At 49.0% G+C, this 24,862-nt stretch overlaps 1 protein-coding gene across 1 annotated transcript in view; it reads right to left on the bottom strand.

Moving 5' to 3' along the window:
* Positions 1-24,379, bottom strand: part of PDE9A (phosphodiesterase 9A) — a 49,483-nt gene extending 25,104 nt beyond the window's left edge. The window contains exons 1-6 of the mRNA XM_075491872.1: positions 24,302-24,379; positions 11,698-11,768; positions 9,895-9,972; positions 9,511-9,554; positions 2,410-2,464; positions 1,506-1,576 (exon numbers count right to left, since the gene is read on the bottom strand). Coding sequence (XP_075347987.1) covers positions 1,506-1,576; positions 2,410-2,464; positions 9,511-9,554; positions 9,895-9,972; positions 11,698-11,768; positions 24,302-24,370 — 388 coding nt within the window. The 5' untranslated portion in view covers positions 24,371-24,379. The remainder of the gene's footprint in view (positions 1-1,505; positions 1,577-2,409; positions 2,465-9,510; positions 9,555-9,894; positions 9,973-11,697; positions 11,769-24,301) is intronic.
* Positions 24,380-24,862: the final 483 nt, after the last annotated feature.

Here is a 24,862-nt window from a genome sequence, read left to right as displayed (position 1 = left end):
GAGGTTCCCCTGCAGCCACTCTTTGAATAAGGACATTTTTTCCTCTCCCTGCTGACAAAGGCATCAGTCTCACCAAGCAGCTGTGGGGTCAAGGTAGCTTCTGGTTGGGGGAAATTTCAAGAAAACAACTTCTTCCATGAACTAGAAACTTTTTTTTTTTCCAGCCAGCTCTAGTGAGAAAGTGCTTGCTGCAGCTGTGATGCCGGGGAAGACTCTGCCCGCTCCTGACTTAAATGCTGCGTATCAGCGAGGATGTGGCCTTGGGTGTCAAAACGGTGCTGTGCGACAGTGCCTTATTCATACCCCTTCTCTGCCGTTCTGGGGTCTGTGTTCTGCATAGCAGACTGAAAAACAATAAGTCAGATGCTGCATGGGGGGAAAAAAAACCCAAAAAACAGAGAAGGAGCTCTTTGACCAGATGAACTTAACTCGATTGTTGCACGCTAACTGAATACGGTTGTGTTACTGTTAACACACCAAACAAGCAAGGAAAGTGATGCTGCCTAGTAGCCTGCCAGGCAATATGGCCAGCAAGGGGTGAACCCCTGTGTTTGCAGCCCGGAAATTACTGCCTCGTGAGACAACGAGACGTAGCCTCCGGCTGTATTTCAGCACATGCTACGCCGCCTGTTCATGGACGCTTCGGTGTTCAGGCTGTATTTGTGCTGCGGGTGTAGCACGCACGCGTAGCACGCACGCATGCTGCGGGGAAAGGCCTTGCCCCGTTTCAGGCCCTTTCCCGGCAGAGGGAGGTGTGCGACATGACACTTAGCAGAAATCCAGTCCGGTCTCAGCACTGGTGCTGGGCCTTGGTCAGCAGTGAGGACCGACCCGACTGCTTAATAGGTAGTAAACGCACTTCCGAAAGGAGAAAGTCTCTCTGCAAGACAACATGTTTGACCCGTGCAAATATCTGACTTAAAGTAGAAGGAAAGCAGCTGTGGTACCCTCCTGTAATTAATTACAAAATGCAGCAGCGAGCGCTGGGGCCCAGGTGTGTGTGTGGGGTGTTTTGCAGGGAGCGCCCGTGCAGAGGCATGGGGGGTCACCGCTGGGTGCAGGGGAGGTGAGGGGGGGACGGGGCTGGGGCACGAGGGGATGTGGGAGGGCAGGCCGGGGGGCTTGGAGGTGGGGGACGGGGAGATGGGCAGTGGAGACCCTCTGCCGCGGGGACATGGTAGCAGGAGGACGTGGCCGCGGGCCCAAAGCTCGGCGGGCGGCTCAATAGCCCCTCCAAGGGGAGCCCGCTGGGGCGCTCCGGATGCCTGCGAAGCCAGGCGTCCCTCCCCGGCCTCGCCCCGCCAGTCAGTGCCACCACGGGCTCCCGCCTTCCCCGCGCCTCACCCTGGGCCGGCCTGCGGCCTTTGGGGCCGGAGGCCGGCCACATTATGAGCGACTGGAGGGGCTGTGAGGAGCGGGACGGAGTGGGGGTACAAAGCGGGCAGCGAGGCAGGGGGCTTCTGAGGCACCGGTTCCCACTGTGATAAGAATACAGGGACACTCACATTCAACCTTTTTCTCCAGCATTGCCAAGTGATTAGCTACTTCCGTTTTCAGCTCATTGATTTTAAAAACCCTGAAAAGAAAACCCTCATGTATTAATGTTATACATTTAGTGCCGTACCTACCCTAGGTGCAAAGGACTTTCGCTAGAAATGTCTACATTTTTCAGAGGACTTATCAGTCCAACAGCGGTTGCCGTAGGGGAGAGAAAATTTTCCATGGAAATGCTAAAATTTGGGTGGAAAATACACCCGCGTTTAATTTTCAGAAAAATTAACAACGAATTATTTTGTTATGGCCCTGGGAATGTACTGTGGCTCTGCAACACTTCATCACCCCCTCTCTCCGCAGTGACTTGTTATTGTACCCCCTAGGGAAGCAGAGTTAAATTGATAAAGCTTCGCCTAACAGCAGCATCGTGGTGTCTGCACACTCTGAAGCCCTCCTCCTTTTCAGTTATGCTGGTGATTTGCTGAGCTGGGGTGGGATTGATCTGTCTTATGGAAAACAGCTGGAATAAATTAAACAGCTATACAGATGTTCAGAAGTCCTCTCGGAGGAGAGACATGTTTGGGTGATAAAGGGAAAAATGAAACAAATCAGATGATTTGACTGTTCAGCGAAGAAGCATTTCTTTTGCTTCCGAAGAGGGCAGGAGCACAATAAGAACATTCATATTTAATACTTGATCTCTTTTTTAGATCAAAGATAATCACCAAAATTGCTTTTGGTTTAAGATACCGTATTGCTGTCAGCAGGAAATCACGTGTGTACCAGGCCTAAATTTGGCAGGAAGAGTGGGATTTGAAAGAAATCTTAAATGCCCCTCTGCCTCTTGTGAAAATTTCACTTCAGGCTGATAAAAGAAATAGCATTTTAAATTAATAATGATGTTCAGCTTCTTACCTTGAGAACTGCTCGGCAATCTGTCCCAATAAATTCTGGAGCAATTCTTCTTTCTCTGAAAAAAACGGGAGGGAGACATAACAGAAAATGACAGAGGAAAGAAGACACCCTCAATCCCCCTGCAAAGTCGTGTCCCCAGACCTCCAGCTCTGATGATGAGGCATTTAGCCAAAAAGTCATTCTGGTCCTTTGAACAGTGACAGCATTTGGGAATGACTCCTTGTCCCACCTGCCTTCCTCTGCCGGCAGATTACAGTCAAGGTTTGGCAGAAGTTTTTTTGAGGGGTGCTGGGTCTCTGAGACATGGCTTGTTTTAAGTCAGCACTCTCTGGAAAGGAGACCCCTTTCGTATTTCTTGGGTGGGACACCCAGAATTGCCATCCGGTTTTGAAAGGTCTGGCTCACAAGGACTGCCTCTACCCCATCAGCGCACTGTGCCAGAGTGTCCACGAACAACACAACAGCTTACGAACACAAGAAAACCCAGCTTGCCTTTCAGATTTATGCTGGCACATTATCCTGGAGACCAATTTTTTGGGGCAAATTCATAAGGATCGTACTGCTATGCATAAACTTCAGGCAAACGTGAGATGCCAAAGTGACTGTACTTGCAGAATAAGGTCCGCCTTTCCTGGTTCGTGGGATGGACACAGCAGGGCACAAGGTTCCCAACCCCTTTTCCCTTGAGAATATAACTTGGACAGAGCCACCGCTGGGATCCCGTGGGGATCCCATCACTGCCTGAGCTGCTGCAGCAGTGGCCGCACTGGGAGCGCTCGCTCCAGTAGCTCCCCGCCTCCGACTGCCAACTCCAGTGCTCGGGTGCTTCAGCTGGCTTGGGAAAGTCAGCCTGGTGAAGCCCCAGCCCCTTCCTGAGACCATCACAGGACTGCAATCACTAATGCAGGGAAAAGCAAATGAGTCTTTAAAACAAGACCCTAGATTTCAAGGGACAGTACACTTTAGGAAGGAAGAAGAGGTATGATAGCAATGTTTTCCCGTCTTTCAGTCCGTCCACACTGTATTCACACAGACAGGGGAAGCATAAATCACCTTTGCTGAGCTGTGAGCTGCTCCCACTTTCCCCTACCAAGCTAATTTAAACTGCACTGTGCTGCAGTCATTCTCATGTCTGCAATGTGGATGTACTCTGGGTTTCTCATGCTGAAGGAGCGGAAACATTGCATGCTCTCATAGACATGCTGCAGATTACAGAACACCCTATGTAGAAATACCCCGATGGCATTTCTGGAGGTACTTCTTGCACTTGCCTGAGGGAGCATGATGCCTCACGAGTGGAATCACCCAGGCAAAACACATCAGACAGAAATACAGCCCAGCATTTACAATGTATTTCTAAATAATAGCTCTTGTACCTGTTGAAAGGATTTGCAATTCCTCAGGTATCAGAGGTGTCAGAAATACTTGTCAAGAGCATTCACTATTCCGGTCAAAACAATTTGGCTGTTACCCCTGTGTCTCTAAACTGGAGCAAGCACTCGGTGCTCTGAAAGTCTCAGATCTAATTCCCTCTTTTCTTTTTGCTGCAATCTGACTCCCAGTGGAGTGGCTAGCAGAGCAAATGAAGAGATTAGTTCTTTTCACAGAGACCCATTTTTCAGTTTTCTCTCAAAACCCATTTGAAAACCCAAGCGCTGAAACAAAGCAAACGCTGCATCCTATTTAAGACAGGAGGAAAGCTTACCGTATGCAGCACCTGGGATGGTACCCGAGTCCAACAGTGAGAATAAGCAGAGAAACCCGTGTCCTCTCACTTCAGTGCCGCTCAGCTCTCTGACAGTGGCTGTAGCATGCCAGAGACTGACAAGTTCCCTATAAACACCGTTCCAGTAAAAAAAAAAACAACAATCTTACTTTCACTCCCTCCCCCTGTCAAAACTCACTTGGAGGACATTCTCATCCAGGGAACAGTCAGCTGCAATCTGATGTTTATGGATGTAATAAAAGACTTTCAAAATGAAGATGTATGTTTTTATAACCCTAGGGTGCAGTAAAGATATATGACTAAGAGTGGCAGTTCGTCTCATCTTAAAGAGACAAAGATCCATTTCTTTGCCCTGTTCCTTTCCAAGGGAAGACCTCTGCTAACCCCTGATTCTGAAGAAAATGAGACATCGTGCCAGCTTGCCCACTCCTTTGTAAAACAGGAAGGCTAGGTGTCCTTTTACTCCCTTCATTACCCTCTGTCATCTTTTTTTTCATAACTCTGGGCAGGGCTGATATCCCAGGTGCATGCAGCTACCTTTTCCCTCAGTTGCTTCATTTGTTTTGCTGCGATTCCCTCTGGGAAAAGGAAATCCTACTGCATGTAGCATGGGCAGATGCAATCCGTGCACCTTGCTGAGGGTCGCCAGCTCCTGCCTGCAGTAACCCAAAAGCCAACAGCAACCCTCGTCTCAGCTCACCCCCCGCCAGCACCGTGAATGTGCAAGGTTTGCAAATGCAGGTGTTCAGCAAGTCAGATTTTTGCACAATACGCAGGGTGTTTTAGAGCCAACAAATGAAAATTAGAAAAACCCCCTCCAGAAGATGCTGCAAGAGTGTAATGCCGGGCAGGGGAGGCCAGCTCAGGCCTCCCCGGGCTTCCCATGGCCCATTCCCGCGCTCGCTGTGGGCACAGGGACTTCGGCTCCTTGCCTGCTGGCCCCTGCCCAGCTCAGCAGGGAGCTTGGCTGGGGCATCACAGAGCAAGGAGCCATTTTGCCCTCCCTCCCTGCAGCCGTCTCCAGCAGGTCTGGGCACAAAACAGGTGCAGGGGAATATGACAGCAGAACTTTTTCCTGCAGGTCCTGCCGTGGCCAGATCGGAGGGCTGGCAGCGAGCACGCACCTTCCCTGCCAGACAGGGACTAGGTACACGCTGGGGCAGCTCAGGTTATGAGTGCACTGGCACAGATGGCTTATAACCCACTGGCATGGACCCTCGGCTTCACACTGCCTTGCTTGGCAGTTTCTCTTCCTCTCCTGCCTTACACACTGGGATCATGGCCAGGGAGCCACCTCCATCCTCCTGCCCTCCCCGGCTCCCCTCGCCATCCTGCCAGCCTCAACAAGGTGCAAGCAGGGAGTGTGTGGGGTTGTGGGGATGGGTTGCTTTCCCCCCGTCTTTTCTGCTGTGGCCAAGCAAGGCTGTGAGGATGTGAGCGTCTGCCTTTCCCTGCCAGTGTCAGGCTGGCACATTCCTGCCACATGGTCTTTCTCATGTGTGCTGTACCTCTGCCTCGGGCTCCCGTTTGTATTTCCCTTTCTGTGGTTTGTTTGAATCTGGGCAGTCAAAGGAATTTAAAAAAACAAAGAGCCAAGTGGACAAAAGCCTCAGGAAGGGATGTGCTTCAAGTCCAAGCCCACGTCCATGAGTCATGTCACATTGAGCACCAAATGACAGCTCAGGTTAATTTCGGCTACCGCATGCAAGTCTCTGCTTATGTGAGTAATCCCAAAGCAGTTGATCAGTTGCCCCCATCCCGATGCACGCATCCAGGTGGAATGTGTGTAAGGAGCAGCAGGCAGGAGAGTTTTTTTCTCTCACAGTCTCTGCCTTTTCCCTCTTGCCTGAGCTGCGAGCGTGAATACGCCTCCAAAAGGAGAAGAGAGAGATCGCAGCATAATAAGATTTAGACACAATGACAAGTTTCTGTCACTTTACCAATAGCAATCTGCACAAGATCTTGTGTATTTAATCATTCAGGGGAAAAAAGCAGTCCCTAGAGACCTCTGGTGCAGCTGTACACGTCGTTGGTGGGCTCAGCAGCGGGCGAGACAGGGCTAGCACCAATTCAGACATGGGCCTTCCAGCAGGAAGCTACACAGGTCTTGGTCGAGCTAGCTCTCCCGCTGCAAGCCGGTAACCCTGGAGAGAGACTGTGGGTTTTCCTCTGTGCAAGTGCTAGATAGCTTGTTAGTTGAAAAGGCAAATAGCTGAACAGCAAGTGAAGTGGGAGGCGAAGACGCTGCCTACAGCCTCAGCCTGGGCAAGCGGCTCTGACGCTGGCGGGGTTCCCTGGCGCTGAGGCTGCTGAGCAAGGGGTGGCAGGTGGCGAGCTCTCCCCGCATGCTGGCCTCCATCCCCATCGGGCACTGCTCTCTTTGGGTTTCCTCGCCCGTTTCCTCAGGGGTGAGGGGATGCTTGTGTTGAAGGACCCACCAGAACAAGCTGGAGACAGAGGTGCAGAGAGAGCAGAGTCTGAGCCAGCACATGTCATGCTTTTTCAGGTCACATCCCTGGTGAGATCTTTAAGGGCTCATTCAGCTGCCTGTGTGCTTTGCTACCCTAACTTTGGAGCAGTAGGAAAGCCCCTCCGCATGTTTACCCCCCCAGTTTAGGACCGTGGTGGATCAGGCTCACTTGAGCTCCACAATAGCTCCTTTCTCTGCACTATCATCAGAAATGTAACAGACTTCAATTTTATTTCTCAAAGAGTGTGCTGCTAGTAGGATTTGTTAATTTAATTGTCATCTCCAGCATTATTGCAGAGTGCCTGAACCTTACTAATTACAGCCACAACACAGCCATCGGTTTGCGAGTTTTGAGCCCGTTCCACTGCGAGGACGCATACCAGAGCCTTTCCGCTGTCGGGAGAGAGAAGATGCCCATTCGATGAGCTTGGGAGTTTAAACACCCCAGAGAAAAGGAAGGGCTTGGCACCGGGGGTTTGATGCTCTGCTCGGATAGCTGCGCGCCTTCTGGTCTGGGGCCGCGGGAGGAGGGACAGCACGTGATGCAGCAGTCCCACAGGCTCAGAGCTGGCCAGCTGGGCCCCCGCCTTTGCCTTGCAGACAGCTGACCCCGCAGTGATATAGCGATCGCCACTGCATCCAACGGACACTCACTGGAATAATAATTTTTTTAATTCCAACCCCATGACTATGGCCAGGAAATGAAGAACGGTTTCTTAGCAGAACTGCGGTGGATATCTCCTCTGCTGGATAAAAGCCGCTGCTTATATTTTCCTCCCAAAGGATCGTATTTTCCAGTCCCACCTTTTACAGTCTTTGTTCCACTGAAGTGTGCGTCACTCTTTTCCAGCTGCCTGGGATACTGCTGAAAAGAGGTGCATTACCTCCCACTGCTGTGAAAATTGGGGTGACCCCTTTTTTGGCATGTATTTGGATGAGTTGCTTTGGGAAGCAGAATCATGCAGGCAGAGTTGTTTAAGAAGTGAAGACTAGAACAGAGCTGCTTTTTTTCTTTTAATGAAGAGGAACAATTTCCCACTCTGTTTATTCTTCCTACTCTCAGCAAAATGTCAGGAATGCTTAAGATTAATGACAACCCATGTGAAAGAGAAACAGATACCAAGGAACATTAGTTCCATCACACTCAGTTCAACTTTCGTCCTCTTTCCGTAGCAGATTCTGTCTTATGCTGTGGCAACCTACTGCCAGAATTTTTCTTGCCCTTTTCCAGCCCTGCCAGCCGTGTTCGCTGGTCTTTCTCCATCTTGGGGCAAATGGCTATTGGTTACCCACGCCAGCTGGTACACAGAGACATACGCTCCAGTTAAGACCCCACCTTTTCTCATCTGATAATGCAAATAGTGTACTCCTGGACCAGAAGAGCGATGCTGTTCCAGCAGAGTTTGTTATGATAAGGAGACAGCTTCTTTTCCCTTAGCAGTCACGTGCGTCCCTTGGCTTTGACTACCTCCTTCTGGCAACAGCGGCAATCACTGACATGGGACCTGTTTATGGCTTGTAACAAATCTTACTCTGATAAAGTTCTTCCTTGCTTCCTAGCTTCTTTGTTCTTTTTGCTCTCTGTTCATCTTTGCTGTCTGCATGCAGAAGCTCCCTGCTGTTGCCTCTGTCCCCCGGCACATCCCCCTACACTGCCTTGCTGTGCCCTTTTCCTACAGATGTTTCTGCTGCAGCAGACGTGGGTACCTCAGAGAGTAGCTTTGGTTCCCTCCGCCTCCCCATCTAAAAAAAGGCAGTGCTGTGAGACACTGTGTTTTCTTGTGTAACACAGGAGCCTAAGCAAGAAGAGGTGGGACCTACAATAAGCATTAGCAAGAAGAGGTGGGACCTACAATAAGCATTAGCAAGAAGATGAGATGGGAACAGCAAAACTGCCTTGCCCCTAATTCAAGAGCCTCACCCATTCCTGCAAACTGCCTTTTCCCAGCCCCAGGCTTTCTGGATCCCTCCTGTTCTTCCTGTGCAGTCTGTGTTTCCAAGATAATCTTAACCTCTTGCCCCTTGTCTCTCCTATCTTCTCATTTTACTGCTCCAAACTGTGTCCCCAGCTGACATCTCCTACCCTCCTGCACCCCCTGCCTCAGCGGCCAGCCACTTAAGCTCCACAGCGTACAGGCTAGGGCTCTTGCTCAGGCTGCCTCGGAGCGAGTGGCAAGGAGATACTGCAGTTGCACAGATGAGAGAGACCGTGAGCCAGATGCTCTACAGGAGTTGCCCCAAGCAAACGCTCTGCTCCAGTGTCTGAGAGCTACTGGCCTGAGCATGACATTGGCGGGCAAAGAGAAATGGTGGAAGGGCCACTTCAGTCCTGCCTGTGCAGTACAACAGCGCTGTGCGCTGAGGAATGTGTTCCAGATGTGTTCTTTCATCCAGGCCTTCTTTAATCTTGTCAGGTGTATTTAAATATTTAGTACACTTAGAGCTACCGTGCCCACAACAGAAATTATGCTCTCTCCTCAGCCATTTGGAAATAACATGGGGTTCAAGTGTTGTGCTCAGCTTTCCAGCAGAGCTTTGCTGAGCGATGAACAAGTTTAACAAAACGCTGCAGGACAGGCTTTCAAACATCGTCTGCGTTGCCTGAAAAAAACACTGCTCCATGTGAGGCTTTCCCCAGGACATCAGTGGTGCTGAGTCAGACCAGAGCTAAGCACTGTGAAAGTCCCCTGGACCCAGCCATTCCACTTCACCCTCAGATACTTTGAAATCTGGGGACTTTTTTTTAGCTTTCTGCCAGAACACTGTGATTGAACACTTCTTATTGTGCCGTAGCTACAACCATGACACCATCATCTTTCTTTCTTGCACCATAGCCACATAATTTCCATGTGCAAGTGTTCACAAATTCAGCTTTAGTAAATTCAGTTCAAAAGGGTCATTTTACCTGAGAGCTGCCCTGTGGCAACAGGTATCACTTTGTATGGAGACCTGGAAGAGTCAGAGAGGGTTGATGTTAGCAACACTCAGAAAGCAGTTTGTATTTCACATTTGACAGCAAACAGCGTGGGATGGGAACAGATGTTCTACATTAAACACTTAAAAGCGGTATTTTTTCCTCAGACAATTACTCCTACTTTAATAATATGCAAAAATCTTCAAAACCAGCAGGCATTAGTGCTATAAGCCAGCATGCAATTCCTGCTGTCATCTCCCTCCCTCCAGGGAGCTGCTCACCTCCCACTGCACACAAAAGGCATCTGCAGGCAACCACCACCCCTTCCCTTGGGCTTGACCCCATTTTTGAAGAGCAGGTTGCAGCAAGGCTTACCTCTCTGAGTTTGCAGGCATTGTCGGATCAATGGATACCATACAATTGTCTGCCGTCAAAAGGGAGATTGTTGTGTTCCTGAAAAGCATGTTTCAAAGAGGTTTATTTGACCTAGAAATGCTGGCTGAAATTCTGTGCTGCTGCATACAGTCCATAGCCATCTTCTCTCCTGCAGCACTCCTGGCCTGGCCTGGCACTGTCTTGGACCCATTTTACCTTGGTGAAGAAAGAATCAAAGCACAGGATGGGGTAGGCTTGATGCTTCACCCATTTCTCTTGATGCTTACCAGAGATGTTTTTGGCAAAACGTTAAGTGTGATCTTCTTTGATCTCAGAGCAGACTTTGGTCCCTGCTAACCCATGTATTCTTTTGACTCCTCAAATAATAATTCCTGTTAAAAAGCTATGTTTTGTGATACATTGACTCGGCAGCTATGTATTGACTCACACTACACAAATGACTGTGCTAGGTGTGATCTCATAGGCTCAGATGTAAACCCTGGAGGTTTACTCTGGCTCCAGGAGCCTGGTTGAGATGAACAGTTCTTTGGAAGTCTTCTGATAAAAATAAAATGACAAATACGCAGCGAACACCGTGCTGATGAATGACTGAAACTGCTAAACAAAGTTTCCGGGGTGATGGAGTGGAAGTATCTGACATCATACGCAAATGGCAGTTACTAACCTCTCCAGTGTCAAATGGGAGGAAATACCCAGGATAAACAGGCAAAGGGCATTAATTCTGTCAAGCAGTTTATGCAAATTCTGAGTCAATATAGACAATTTTATCTTTCAATCCCCAGAGCTGGAGTCATGCAATAAACCCATGATTAAAGGACTGGCTTATTTTCTCCTGTGCTTTTTCTCTGTTGTAAACCTGTACGTACAAAGGTAAAGACTATGGCTTATTGCACGCTGCTGTGCATCTGGCCTGCGCTGCTCAAGGCCCACACGCAGACAGCAGATGCCCGCTTCTAGATGTGACTAAGGAGCCTCCTCGCCCTGCACCACCGCCCTGGACAGGCGGTGCGGAAGTGGCTGGGTGCTACACCGTGCCACCCTGCACCACGCGGTGTCCTCTCCCACCTCGACACACACCAACACCCAACCCTGGATCCCTCACAACACAGAGGTTTAAGTTGGATGCTGTTCTCTAAGTGGAGGGTAAGAGAAACAAACCCTAGAGGAAATTACAGCAGGAGAGATGCATGGACTTTGCAGGACAACATAAATTAGGAAATACTTGGCTTGGGCAATGGATTTGGGGATACTTATATTCTATAAAACAGTTCTGCTGGGATACTTTGTGTTGGAATATCCCATACCTGCCATTAGATTGTACTGTGTCTAAATATAAAGCTTATCACCTAGTGGCAATGCTTCTCATTGGCCCCAAGTTCTTCCCTAAAAAACAGGTTCTAAACATCTTGTTGCATTTCACTTGATATGGGCAAAAATGTAGTGCTGGGGGATAACTGCTAGGTGCACACAACCCACGCGCACTCAGGGCTGGGCTTCTGCACTTGCTTTTATTTTTTTAGACTATATCTCTTCTGTTCCACTCTATTCCACTCTGTTCCTCAGGCGCAGCCGGCACTGAGGTGACTCAACGCCTGCCTGAGCTTCGTGCACTTTTCCAGCTGGTGCTCTCTGGGTTGTCCCAATTTCTTCTTCCAGTAGACTGGAATGAGAGAGAAGCCTGAATAGCAGGTAAATGCATCATTTGGGGTCTGTCTTTAAATTGTCCCCAGAAGTAAAGCAACAAAAGTGAAATGAGTGTCACAAATGAAAAGGAAGACCTACCTTGGTAAGCCTGTTGCAATGCAGAAGAGGTCCATGATATCTTTGGAGTTGCAATATTTACTAAAGATCACCTTCCAAACCGAACAGCAGCAGGGGAAAAAAAATTAAGACAAAGAAGAGAAAGGACGGTTAGTTCCCAGTGAGATATGAACTCTCTTCAGGCGTGAACTGGGCTAATTTTAAGGCTCAGCCTACCACTTCAATTATCTGATTTGACTTGTGAGCTGGAATATTTCTCTACTCCTGTTTAATACCTGTGCTTTTTTCGATAAAGCAAGCAAGCTCTGGAGACCTAACTGCGCTGTTCAGAAGTAGAGCAATAATGTATGTGAACTGAGAGCAAAAGGTATCTCATAATGCAGTGTTGCTGCAGGATGATAACAACTGCAAATTTAAGGATGTAAAAGCCCAGATTTAGGAAGAAAAGAGCCGAGATCTGGGGAGGTCCTTGGATGGTATAAAAGGGCACTGCATTTTGGACTACACCAAGCTAGCTTTAAACAGAACAGAGTTTTTTCCCCCAGCAGTTGTGCCAAGTTTCCTACGGTCTATCAGGCTGTATCATTCCTGCTGTTAGGTCAGAGCTCGGACCTTGAATTACAAAATTTGCCACTGTTACCTTCCCATACCCCCAAACACCTCTCCACCACCCTGCCCTTCCACGCACGCCAGGCAGCCCCTATGAGGGGAAGACTGTTCAAGCGGTGGGTCTGGGACCGCAACATCCCCTTGACCTCTGTTGCGATGCATCCCTCAATGACGTGATCCCATGCCATGATTTTCCCCAGGACTCCCACATCCATCAGGGCACGTGGGCAATGGTGATCCCTGGTTGAGAAGCTCTTCTGCAGCCGGGGTGGGGGGCAGAAAGCCCTCTGTGTGCCTTTGATTGTCTATGGTGGAGGCTTTGAAACCACCACGGAAATAAAATGCCTCATTGCAGTCGGGCCTGGCTCATCTTCTCAAAGCCAGGAACAACACTGAGCGGTGGGGCTGATTTGTCTGGGGGCTGCTGGTGTTGATGGGGTGGCCGCAGGCCGTGGGAGCCAGCTTGCTGCGGGGAGGGGGGAGAGGCGGTGGTGTGGAGCGGGGCAGCTTCCCTGGCCAGCGCTGGAGCTCAGCTCCCTCGTGCCCCCAAAGAAGATACAGCCACAGAGCCTCTGGGTTCAGGATGCAGCAGCTCAAAAGGACTTGTGGAGACCTAAAGGCAAAACTCAGGAGGAGCAAGAAAGTGGTATTTCGCAGATGAGGTCTGAGGCACAGAGAGATCAAGGTCAAAAGCGTCCTCTCCTTGCGGGTGCCTCATTGGAAATGCTATTTTCCACCCCTCACGACCACCCGTAGCACCCCATATTCCTAGGCACAATTTCCATTGCCGTCCATCGTGGGCACAGGGGATGTGCACGCCCACAGATCAGCCTCGAGGAAAATAGGAACATGTCAGAAAATGAGGAACGTGTCACCCGGGATGGCCTTCCAACGGTTTGGTTTCGCTGCCTTCCTCGTGCTGCCAGGAGGAGGCAGGGGCCGTGGGCACCGGGGGCTGTGGGCAGCGGGGGCTGCTGCTGCCCTCCCCGGATCTGGTCGGTCGAGCAGGCCCCATGTGTTCTGCAAGGTGAGGACCACGCTGGAAAAATAGCGTGTCATCGTCTAATTAAAGAGTCTTCCGAAAGGCGTAGGTGCCAGGAGTTAATTAAGCCCGCAGCCTCACTCCAGCAGTCTTGGCCTTTGAGTGCTTTAGTTCCTAAATCGTAATAGCATTGCAATAACACGGTTCCCATGTGCTTTTTCTAAGGTGCCTTTCAGACACCAGGGGAAATCTCACCCAGAGGTATCGTGTGGCGCTGACCCAGACCTCTGCTGCTGGCAATGGCAAAGCCACGGGAGAGCCCACGGGATGCTCTGCCAGCAAGAGCTGCTAATGCCTGCTCACAGCTTGGGACCTTGCGAGCCTGAAGTATTAGGAGAGTGAGAACAAAACGGCAAGATCTGGCCAGCCTGGCTGCATCCTGTTGTGCCTGGAGTGCGATGCGCTGACACTTGAGCTGATGCTGAAGCAAGGGTTCAGACCTCAGTTTTCACTGGTGGTGAGGAGCCCTCCTACTCTTAAGGGAAGCGTCAGGGGTTTTGTGGTAGAGAAGAGAGTGATATTGGTCACCTCAAGAGGTGGCTGTGGCTGATAAGTGCATGCACACCCACCTTCCCCGTGATCTGACCCAGATGAGATTACACCAGACAATATCTTTACTTTATAAAACATCAAGGCACTTGATTGCTGAGGTAGTTAGTAAATGCTCTTGGGGAAATGGGTGGGATTAAAGCAGAAGTGTGTTTTAAAAGCTTGCTTTGCCCAGTGATTGACCCTTGGTTATTAAAATACAACAGCAATCAAAGCAATAAAACACAGCCAACTGAGTTCAGATAGGGCTGAAACCCCGCTCCTAGCAGAACACAGCATCCTACTGGAGTGACAGCTGCTAAAATCGGCTGACAGAGTATTGGAGGGTACAACAGCTGGTACACACAGTAACCGAGGAGATGATGTTAACTGTGGCTGAACAGAGGGTAAAGGCTTGTGATGTGCCAGGAGTGCTATTTCAGGTATTGAGCTTTCTTATTCTGGAAATCAATTACTATTGACCGGGACAGATAAGAAAGGAAAAAAAAAAAAAATTAGAAAACATTAAAGGTAAGAAAGCCAGCCTGACTCATAGAAAGCAGCAGGAGCTTTCAATGCACTGAGGATAAATTTTAATGCTTCCTTTACCCCATATAATAGTGAAAGAGTGGGAAGCAAAACAAAAACTGGAGATACTATTTTCTAGATTATGAGCTATCTCCATACATGCTTTTTGGCTTTCCATAATTGGCATTTTTACTTAAGTTTGCTAGAAATGGATTTCTGAATGATCCACGGCACTTTGGTACTCATCTCAGGATGGTTGTCCTCAGCTGGTTGGTTTTTTTTAATCAAAGAGCATATGCTACTAAAGTTCTCTTCTATTGCAACCTGCTGAGGTTTTCTGACCAACTTCCTTCTGTTCTAAAACAAAGCAGCCAGCCTCAGACGTTTCCAGCAATATGCAATTGTTCCTGTTATTGCCTGCAGGTTTATGTTCCCAATAAAGTCGATGTCAGTTATGCTGATGGAACACGATTGGCACGTATTTTGGAGAGATAGGAGGACAGTACTGCGTACTATTGATGGCTCCAGCACAGTATAGGAATCCTATTTGCCTAAAGTCCATTATCATTGCAGGGACATTAGCAACATGAAGGCAATACAGTGACATTTGGTCTGCAGCCATACTTCAGCCAGATGGGACACATGGTTTCTCCCGTGACCAGGGAAGATGGTTGACCTGCAGCTTTGAGGATAGGCAGCCCTGTTGGCACTGGGTGGACAAGCAAGCATCTTACCCAGTTCTGTGAAGATGTCCTTACTTGGGCAGATGTCCTGAAGCCATTGCTCTTCAGCCCAAGTCTCCATGATGATACTTTTCCGGCACTGTTTGTGGGTCTGATCCAGACCCAAGGTCAGCAGTGAGGGACTTCATCTCCCTTCAAACCTATCTCAGCTGTCTCTGACCCACAGTCATGGTCTTGCTCAGGTCCCTGTTCCTATCCCTGGGTGGCAAGCTACTCCTGCAACGTGTCTCACAGCGCCTCGCTCTCTGCATTAATGCCCAGCGATGGAAGAAATCACTGCTTAGGACAGGACTGAGACCTTGCTATGGAGCATAACAGAGGCCAAAGGCAGGAGACCAGAGCAGTTTCTACAGCTGTGGTAGTGGGCTAAGATCATGCATGTATAAGGCACAGACAGGTTTCCCCACAATATGCGTCAAAAAAGTGCATAGTCACGCAGGTCGGCACAGCCCAAAAAAGCCAGGGATGCAGCTCCTGACACACCTCCTATGAGAAGGAGTGGACACAGGGACTCCAATATTGCCTGGTGGTATGAGAGTCTCCTGCAAAACCAGACAACACAAGACAGTCATTTGCCAGTGTCATTTCTGAAAGCAAAAGCAGAGCCAAAATCATGTAAGCAGAGCCACAGAGGCGATACACCGCATGGGAAAGGGAAACAGAAGCCTCTGCTTCAGCCTGCAGATTGATGACTAAATGCCATGAAGCAAATCAGCCACATATAAACCCTCTTAATTGCATCTCCCTTGGATTTGTGCCAGGAGGAGAAAGAATGTACTCCTCAAAAATGATGCAGCATCTGCAAACAATTCATTTCCCCCATTTGAGAGTTAACATTATTTCATATTTCTGTCCCTGTTAGTGTTAGCAAAACTTCTACCATGTATAGAAAAAAATGACAGGAAAACTAGTCTTCCCTGAATGCTAAGCTTGAGCATTTCAATAATTCTCCATCAAGACCAAGAAGTAGCCATTTGATTTAAGTGGGGAATGCTGTCTGCCTGCCTTGGAAAGTAATGTGAAGCAAAGGGGGGAAAAGCAGAATGAATAATAACTGAGGCTTTTTGGAGTGGAAATAATATTTTGATGAAGCATGCAGTGACCGCGAAGTAGGACAGCGTGACGCGATGGGGATGCCTGGTTCCTGGCCCAGAGCTCACTTCTGTGGGACTGGTTTCTTTCCTGGAGACAGTTCTGCATTTTTGTGAAACATCTTCCTCTGAAATAAGGGGCCATTGTATCTTAATCCATAGTATCCACCTCTGGTCGAGGACAAGGATTTTAAAAACCCTCTCAGAAAGAGCAGGGATTAAGAGCCCTGCTACTCTGGCTGGCTTTCCCACTCGGGGGAAAGTTCACTATTAAGGAGATACTACTAAGGGACCACAGTGCATACACTCTGCAACCTACCAGCTTACAACTAATCACATTATATTTTGCTTTCAGATAGGATGGGTAAAAACACAGCCTACAAATCCAATTTCTGTTCTATATTTGATCCTCAGAACAGCTAATCCTCTCTGTAAACTGTAAACCCTGTCCAGAATGTTATCCTGTTCTGATCTGTTGTTGGTGATTGGGTTTTCTTCCAAGAATTTAACTCATGTTTGGGTTTTTTTTACCCTAGTAAAATTCCTAAATAAATAATGCAGACATATTTTCAAAGCCAGCCTATCCTCAGTTTCCAGTCCTACTTCCTTTTGCTGGTCTCAAGCTGCTGCGTTCAAGACTTTTAGCACTCGGTGATGTCTTTCATTCAGCTCGGTGAGCAATGTTCAGAGTTGGGGCTGAAAGTGTGGAGTTGACACAATCTAAAATGATAATCTTCCACTAATGAGATTGGAGGAGAGTGTGTTGGAAAAGAGTCTGGTAAAACTCAGTTATGTATTTTGCAGGGACTGCGAAAATCATTGCTGCTTCTCTAACAGCAGCTTTCACGGAGGATTTCTGAATTGCTAAGGCAGAAGGCCAACGTGAAATTTTTCATTGTGATTTTCCCTGTCTCTCCAGTGGTCTTTGTTGTCCATATCAAAATGAAGCAGGATCCACAACTTTTAGATACCAGTCTATAGAAATCACTGGCAGGAATTCATATTTCTAAACGCGTAAGCAAATAGGTCTTCCTCAAAAAATGGTGATAAATGACCTTATCAGTCGTAGTTCCCAATATCCAACAGAAGCCTTACCTAAACCCCCACATCTAAACATCTCCCAGGTTTCTCATTCTTTGAATTCAGATACAGGCATAGCATGAGCCCAGCTATATCCAAAATACCTATTTTTTATTTCTCGAACTAATTAACAGTTGATATTCGGAAAACCACTCCATTTATCTGAGCTTCAAATGTTAGGCAGTATTAAAAATAGTATGCCAGATTTGCCATCTGTTTGATGCCGTAGGAGCTTCTCTAAGAGAGGAACAGAGAATAAGTGCGTGTGTGCATGTACGTGTGTGGGGAAGAAAGCACGAGAGCCCTCAGCTGGGAGTCCGAGCAAAAATGAAGGCTCCCCCGAGCTCTTCAAACACTGCTTCTATTAAAGGATGAGGATCGTGGTAGATGTTTTACTTCCAACAGCTGGTGCTCTGCAGTCCTGCTGATTCACGCTTACCTTCGGGCAGTGACGTGGCTTGACAGCATTCATTTCAACACGACATCTAAGTGAAATGTAGGGGTGGGATTGGTCTGACGTAACTTGAAACATCTACAAGTTTGGCATCTCGTGCATGTTGCTCTGCTAGACTCTCTCTCTTGCCAGTAGAGAAAGAGGACAACTTCCCAAGAGTAAATCAGCCCACTTGTCTCCAAAACCCAGTTTAAGATGGGATGAATCATTCTCTGGAGGTACCACCCGCCTCCCCAGTGACTATGGGGGGTGTGACTAGCTCGGAGCAGTCATTACTAACTTTTAGATGGCTATGGTTAATGGTTAAGTGGGGTGAATCTCATTAGTTTCCTAATTATATACATTACCCTAAAATGAGAAACAGGAGCCGCCAGACAGAGCTGACCTATCAGGATCCCGAGGCACGTGGCTATATGGTAAGTTGCAATTCACATCCTTATAACATCCCTGAACAGAGTGCTATGGGAAAAGAGATTTTTCTCTTTTCAGGAAAGAGAAAATGTCTATGATACCCTCATACGGGTGACCCCCAGGGCAATCTTGGACATCCATTGAGAGGGATGGCATGGCAGGGGTTGGTTCTGTCACTATGAGCAAGGAAGGATCTCATTACTTTTTAGAGTCACTGGGGCTCGTAGAGGAAGCCAGGTTACATTAAAGAGAGCCTTGTGCAACCTGCTGACTATACTAAGGGACATATTGCTACTATTCAGTCTTCCGGTACTAATGATTAACGGCAGAATGTAACCAGGAACCAGCAAGGCTGGTTGTGAGAGGCTGAGCTGAAAGTTTCTTATTTTCTGCAGCAGACATAAAAGTATTTCAACCTTTGACAAATAACAGAAATCTCTATACTCTGGCTTTACTTAACATAAAAAGGGCACACGGTTGCTGCTAATGGAGTACTAAGTGCAATTAACCCTGTAGCACATTAGTGCATTAAGCTTGAAATGTTTTGTAAACTGGATAATAAGGATGCTCTAGCACCAAATGTCCTCGCTAAATGTGAGTGAAGCTAGGCTGCTTGTTTCAAAACTACTCACACAATTAATGTCTGACATTACAACACGCTTGATAATACAGGACTGTCAGAAGGGTAATATTAGTTAACTGAGTAAGGAAAAGCAAGTATGGTGAGAGGCCAGTGAAAGGCCAATTTGCAGCTGTAGAAGTAAGTTCACTAGAAAGGTGAAGAAACAAAATGGCTTTGTCTTGTTTGTATTAAGCGAAAAGAGTTTGTACGTGAGTAGCGTAAGTTGCTACAGTTGGCTTGTCTGAATCCATAGGTAAGGCTAGCAGGAGAGTGTTAGACCTAGACTTTGTCTTGGCTAACGTGAGCATGAACTGTAATAACTATAATAGACTGCATGGGACTTCAGAAAGATAAACAGCAGTAAACAAGCCTTTTTGGGTGATGGGTACAGAAGAATTATGGAGCTATGCTGGAATTACGGAGCTGTGCTAGGATTACGGTTTGGCTCTCTACATGCTCTGAGGAGCCCTTGCTGGGGAGGAAAGAGAAGGGGGAGTAGGAGAGAGAGAGGCCTCAAGTGAGACATTTTCTCTCACTTTTTTAAAAGCCTGGTTTTAAGCCATTTTTACTCTTTAAAATGTTTATGTGTTGTAATGTGATGGAGTTTTAGGAACCTGCTGTTCACTTCTTGCTGCTTTACGACGAGAACATCTAGCAGCTGCCTTGAATTCACTGGGGCCAGCTAAAATCAGAGAGCCAAGGTGAGCTGAGACCACTGGCCAGACTCAGGCTGTGCTACCTTGCACCTTCCCTCACCCACAGAGATCTGCCAGCACGAAGAAAATGGCCTTGATCCCACAAAAACATACTCACCATGCTAAAGAGGGTTTTGGCATTGGCTTGTCCATGTGTGGGAGGAACCTGCAAACCCCGGCCAGGCAGAGCAGCCCCCGGAGGTGTCCGTGTCCCGACTGCCTGTGAACCCCTGTTCTGTGCACCCCTCTGATGGTCGGCAGCTGAAAGGGCATTGCCCTAAATCCCCGGTCCAAACAGACAGGGAATTGGGGCCATGGGCCCCGCAGAGCATGCCTGCCCTGCTGTGCCGAGAGAGTCACGGGGATGCAAAAATATTTAATCGCCTTGAACTGATCATCACGCCATTATTTTTCTGCTGTGTTTTGGTTTTAATCTGAAGCCAGTTTGGCGTGTTAAAAATAGCACAGCGAGCTTTGGAAAAAAATCTGTTGGTTTTGCTAGAGTCTAGGCATTTATACCACAGTTGCTGTTGCTCTAATTAAAAAGAAAAGCCACATGACAGAAATGATTCCTATGCGCTGATGTTTCAATGTAATAACCACAAGACCAAAATGCAGTCTTAGCTTTGTTCTGTTCATCGTGGACCTCAGGCCAAGAGGAACAATGGCTGTGGATGGATCAGTCTCCTGCTCCACAGGTCAGTACAGTAGACACCCAGAAAGGTTGGATTCAATACATTTCTTTGAGAAAAAAAAAGGTCATTTCTCTGTTTGGCATCCAGAATGACTCAGTCAACCAGCAAAATGGCTCCAAAATTCTTTACTTGCTTTCTGAAGAGGAAGAAAATACCACCCTGAGTGATTTCCTTGAATCCTTGACAAAGGCGGCAGTCCTTTTCTTTTTTCCAGTTAGCTCAGGCTCTGTACCCCTCTGACTTGTCATCCTTGTTACAAATGTGATGCTGATTAAGACACTGGAAACAGAAATCCTCTTGAATTAAGCATTCTTCTCAGAGAATCTCCTTACTACTCTGTGAGCAAAGCCACTACCTGTGACATTTGAAAATGAGAGCCATGAAGGCATCCATCTGGGAATATGGCCACTGTCTGGTTTGGCGCTGCTACCATTTAAATCTCAAAGGTCAAAAGAAAATGTTCCCCAGTAGTTTCTTCATGGAAAAAATTTGGGCATGGGCTGGGGAACATTTTCTTGCTGGTGGATTTTTAATTCGAAACAGACTCAATAGGAATTTTTCTTAAAAACGCAGCCAAAGGGTTAATAACATTATGAAGGAAAATCAGACTCCAGATCTGGCTTAAGTTTGGCAGAGCAAATCTCACTTCTCCGCTGGCAGGTTGGGGGTTTGGGTGCTTGACCCCATCTAGTGGCACTCCAGGAACAACGAGAGATCCCCCTCCACGGTGGTGCTGCAAGATCACCTTATCCTATATGAAACACGGCCATGGCTTCCCCCCGTCCCGCTGTCTTCTCCTTTGCCTGGCAGCAGACCAGGCTGTGGCAGGGGCGAGACGTGGGTGTGCTTCACGGGTGTGCTAAGCCCCGGGCACGCGTGGAAGCGCAGAGGGAGGTGTGTGTCCAGGCAAGCAGGCAATGAGCTGCTGGGTGTCTCTGGGCGAGAGGATCCTTTAAAAATAAATAAACCGAGCAGCGCTTGTTCCCCCCAGGCGTGCATCCCCCTTACGCAGGCACTGGATAGGAAGCGGATTGTGCTGTAATTTCATTTTTCAACCAGCTCCGAGAACAAGTGACCTCTTTGAAGCCGGTTTGCACAGAGCCCCACTTCAGTGCGTGGCTGTAACGCTGCAAGGCCTTTGATCTTCCCTTTCCAGCAGCCCCGGCATGGCTGTCCCCTCCACCTCCTGCTTTGTGTTCGGCTCTTCCTCCACCAGCTCGGCAGGCGGCTGCCCCACGGGAGACCCCCATCCCCTGCCCCTTGGCCAGGACACAGCTACCAGCAGCCCAAAGCCTTCCCCTGGTGGACACAAAAGCCTCCCCTTTGGGGATCTTGAGCTCAACCTGTGAGGGTTCCACGGTTGATGCCTGCTGGGCTGGCATGGGTCATCTCATGCCCTCCCAAAGCAGAGCCCCTGCTGCCCCAGCACGGGGGGATGCTCGGTCAACTCTGCCCACTGGAGGAGAGCCCGTCCCTGTGGTCCAGCTTTGGTGAAGAGCATTTTGTGCCCGCCCAAGCCTCTGAAAGGTCAGTTTATCAAGCTGTGACAAATCACCGGGAGCCTTTGCGGGTGCAGGCGGGATGGGGCCGAGGGGAAAGGGCAGGAGCCGAGGATGTTATTGAGGCAAGGGCGAGGCTTCCCCGGTGCGACGTAGGAGTGATGCACAGCAGCACTGGGCTGGGCTCCCCTCTGCTCTCAGCCTCCAACCGCCCTCCCACATGGCGCTGGCCTTGCAGGTATGGACCTCAGCCCTTCCTCTGGATGTGCTGGCCTCGGGCACGGTCCTGCGTTCAGCCCTTGCTGATGGTGCCTCCTTTACTTCAACAACTACTGAGAAGGGTTTCAAAGCCAGCAAACTCTCCTCCAGCAATCGCCGCGTCCCTTTGCCCTCCCCGCTGTGCCCCTCTGGACCTGCCGACACACAAACCTACTTAGCTTAATTCACCGCTCCTGTTGCAGAGCACTTTCAAGTGCTCATCTGCAATGCGCAGGTTCCCAGGGGAGGCGGCGTGCGGCTCTGAACCTGGTGTGCCCCTTCATTTACCCCAGTGCTGCGGCGAAACAACCTCTCCCACAGTCAGTAGCATGCCCTGTGGCCGCACCGGTGGAAATTCAGAATGAGGCCACAGAAACACAGAATTACCTGTGAATAATTGCCACCACAGCTGGCGCTATCGTAGGATGCCCGGTTCTATTGCATGACTCTGCGGTGTCCAGCAAGGCAGTTGCAAGTTGGAGCTGAGCCCTTTCAAACTCAACAAGTGCTGTCATAATGAAGCTCATACCTCATTACTGGGCTGACGAGTAGCTTAGCATTGAATTAATGAGTTCCCTTTAGAAGCCTCCAATACTGCATTCCTTGGAAGATTAAGTGTTGCTTTTTTTTTTTTTCCTTTCTAATGACGTTGTTACTGAGGAGGCATGAGAATCTGAGATATGCCCTGCTTACCCCTGGGTGAACCCCATTTATGCGGCATTTTTACTGCAGGAATACTTCCAAACATTGCACAGATGGAATTTCACATCTGACAAAAGAAACAGATAACGTTTATCGAGCAAAAAAACTTAATGCCGCCTGAGTTTGCATTTGCTTGCTCATGCGATTGTGCCTCTTCCTCGTTTTTAGCGTCAAAATTACTCTCCAGAGACTGGTTCTGAGAAACCCTATTGTTTTTTTTAAAACCAGAGTAGACGACAGATGATGTGCTTTACCAACATCTATGGAAACACTCGCCACCCTTTCAAAATACCGAAATATTTTTGTACTGAACAGTAAAGGTGCCAGGGAGCTCCCTACAAGCCTTGCTGCTGGGGGCTGCCAGGCGACCAACTCATTAAGCCCCGGCAAAAGAGAAGCGGTGCCTTCAGCTCAGCAGAGCCGGCACGCTCCCACCCGCCGTACGGAGGAGCCCACGGCGGCAGAGGGACCACCGTCACGTCTAAGCCCCGAGATGGATGAAGAGGAGCCGGCTGCTGTGGGGGACCCGGTGCAGATTTGGATTCTCCGAGGTCTTGTTCCCGAGGACAGGACTCTGGCAGTCGCGGTGGGTCTCCAGGCAGGGGCGGAGGGGACCACGGGCAACGGAGGCGTGCGTGGTGGGACGGGACTGTGAGTATCGGCTCTCCCTGTACCTCCTTTCTGTGGTCACTCATACAGCAAAGGGGAGGGAAGGGAAAGGGTACCTTTGCTGTTCCTTTTGAAAGGAGAAACAAAAGGCGAGGCTGAAATGAAGATTTAGAGCAGGAAGACGAGAGAGAGAGATCTGAATTTTGCAAGTCAGAGTTTACTTGCTCTTGAGCCTCGCAGCTGCTTTCACTCTATTACAAAAAAGGCACTTGGTTTGTGGCCAAAGAATTACTGACAAAAAGAAGAAAAAGACGACTTACAAAAATGTGGCGGCATTGTTTCTGTTTAAAAGCAGTGGGCTGTCAGCTCGACAGCGTGCGAGCTCTCCCTTTTAGCCAGAATACATTTCTCCCACAGTTTCCCCTGTGCTGTGAACCGTGGTTAAGCAAACAAGGCAGGCTAATGGAAGTGAAAGTTTTAATTAGCGTTTATCGCCACTTACGAACAACTTGGCAAAGGTGGCGGGGACCTCGCAGCCCCCCAGCGATGCAGCAGCACACCCCATTGCATCGCACAACAGCCGGGCACCTGCCTGCCGTTCAGCTTGGCGGTAGGAAAATGCCCATCGCTAAACCCCCCAGCAGGCAATCTCCAAATAACTCGGCACGCCGTGCTTTCCAGCTCCCACTGCTTGGGTGAAAACCTCTCTGCAGGCAAAACTTTGTAAACACATCGCGACGCTACTCCGGGAGAGGAAGCCTACACGGCTGCTAACCCAAGGATCCCCACACAGGCAGCAAGAGCTGGCAGCGCCCAGCCCTCCCCTGCTGCCAGCCTCCCCTTCCCCTTTAAATAAACATCCTTCTACAAAGCAGAAGCAATCAGAAGCAATTCAAGATTCCTTCCCCCCCCCCCCCCCCAAAGAGATTTGAAGCCCGCAACGGCGCTGAATGCAAACACGCGTCTAACTCGCGTTACAGAAATAGGTCGTGCAGCAAACACAGCCCGCAGCCGCTGCTGCGTCCGGAGACACTACTTTGTGAAAAACAGCAAAAGTACCTTTTGAATTCTTCCATCAATATCCAAATAAATACACTTGGGCCGGTAAGTTGAGGAGGCAGATCCCATCTTGTTACAGTTGGGCTTTCACTGGACCTTTTCCCAGTGTCAAACAGAGCAGAAAATAAGGTTTATCCTACCAAGCCGAGCCACCACTGCCTGACAGTTTGGTGTCCCCGCTCTTCTGTATCCCACTGTACTCTCATGCTGGGAAGGTCCCTCCTCTAACATGCATGCATTTTGCTGTGCCTCTGTCTCTCTCTGCCACCTCCTTTTAGCTTCGCTTCCCTCCAAATCCAGCTGCCTTGGACAGGGAAAGACACAGGCTCCAGATGCCGTCTGCAAGTGCCCTCTCGATTCCCATAGCAACAACCCCTCTTGGCTTTAGGACTGAGAGCTGCTGGGCATCCGCATCGTAGCTCTGACCCTGGGGCTGGCGAGCTCCCGTCACACACAAGACCAAGCGGCACTTATCCCGGGGGGCTGGGGGGGGGGACCTCCTGTGTCAGGGTGCTGAGAGATGTCATTTGGTTTTGTGGTGAAATAGGACTGGAATTATTA

This window comes from Mycteria americana, chromosome 1 (genome assembly GCF_035582795.1).
Source record: "Mycteria americana isolate JAX WOST 10 ecotype Jacksonville Zoo and Gardens chromosome 1, USCA_MyAme_1.0, whole genome shotgun sequence".
NCBI classification, from domain to species: domain Eukaryota; kingdom Metazoa; phylum Chordata; class Aves; order Ciconiiformes; family Ciconiidae; genus Mycteria; species Mycteria americana.
The sequence above is the reverse complement of the archived record's forward strand: the minus strand, read 5'-3'. Positions and strand labels throughout refer to the sequence as shown.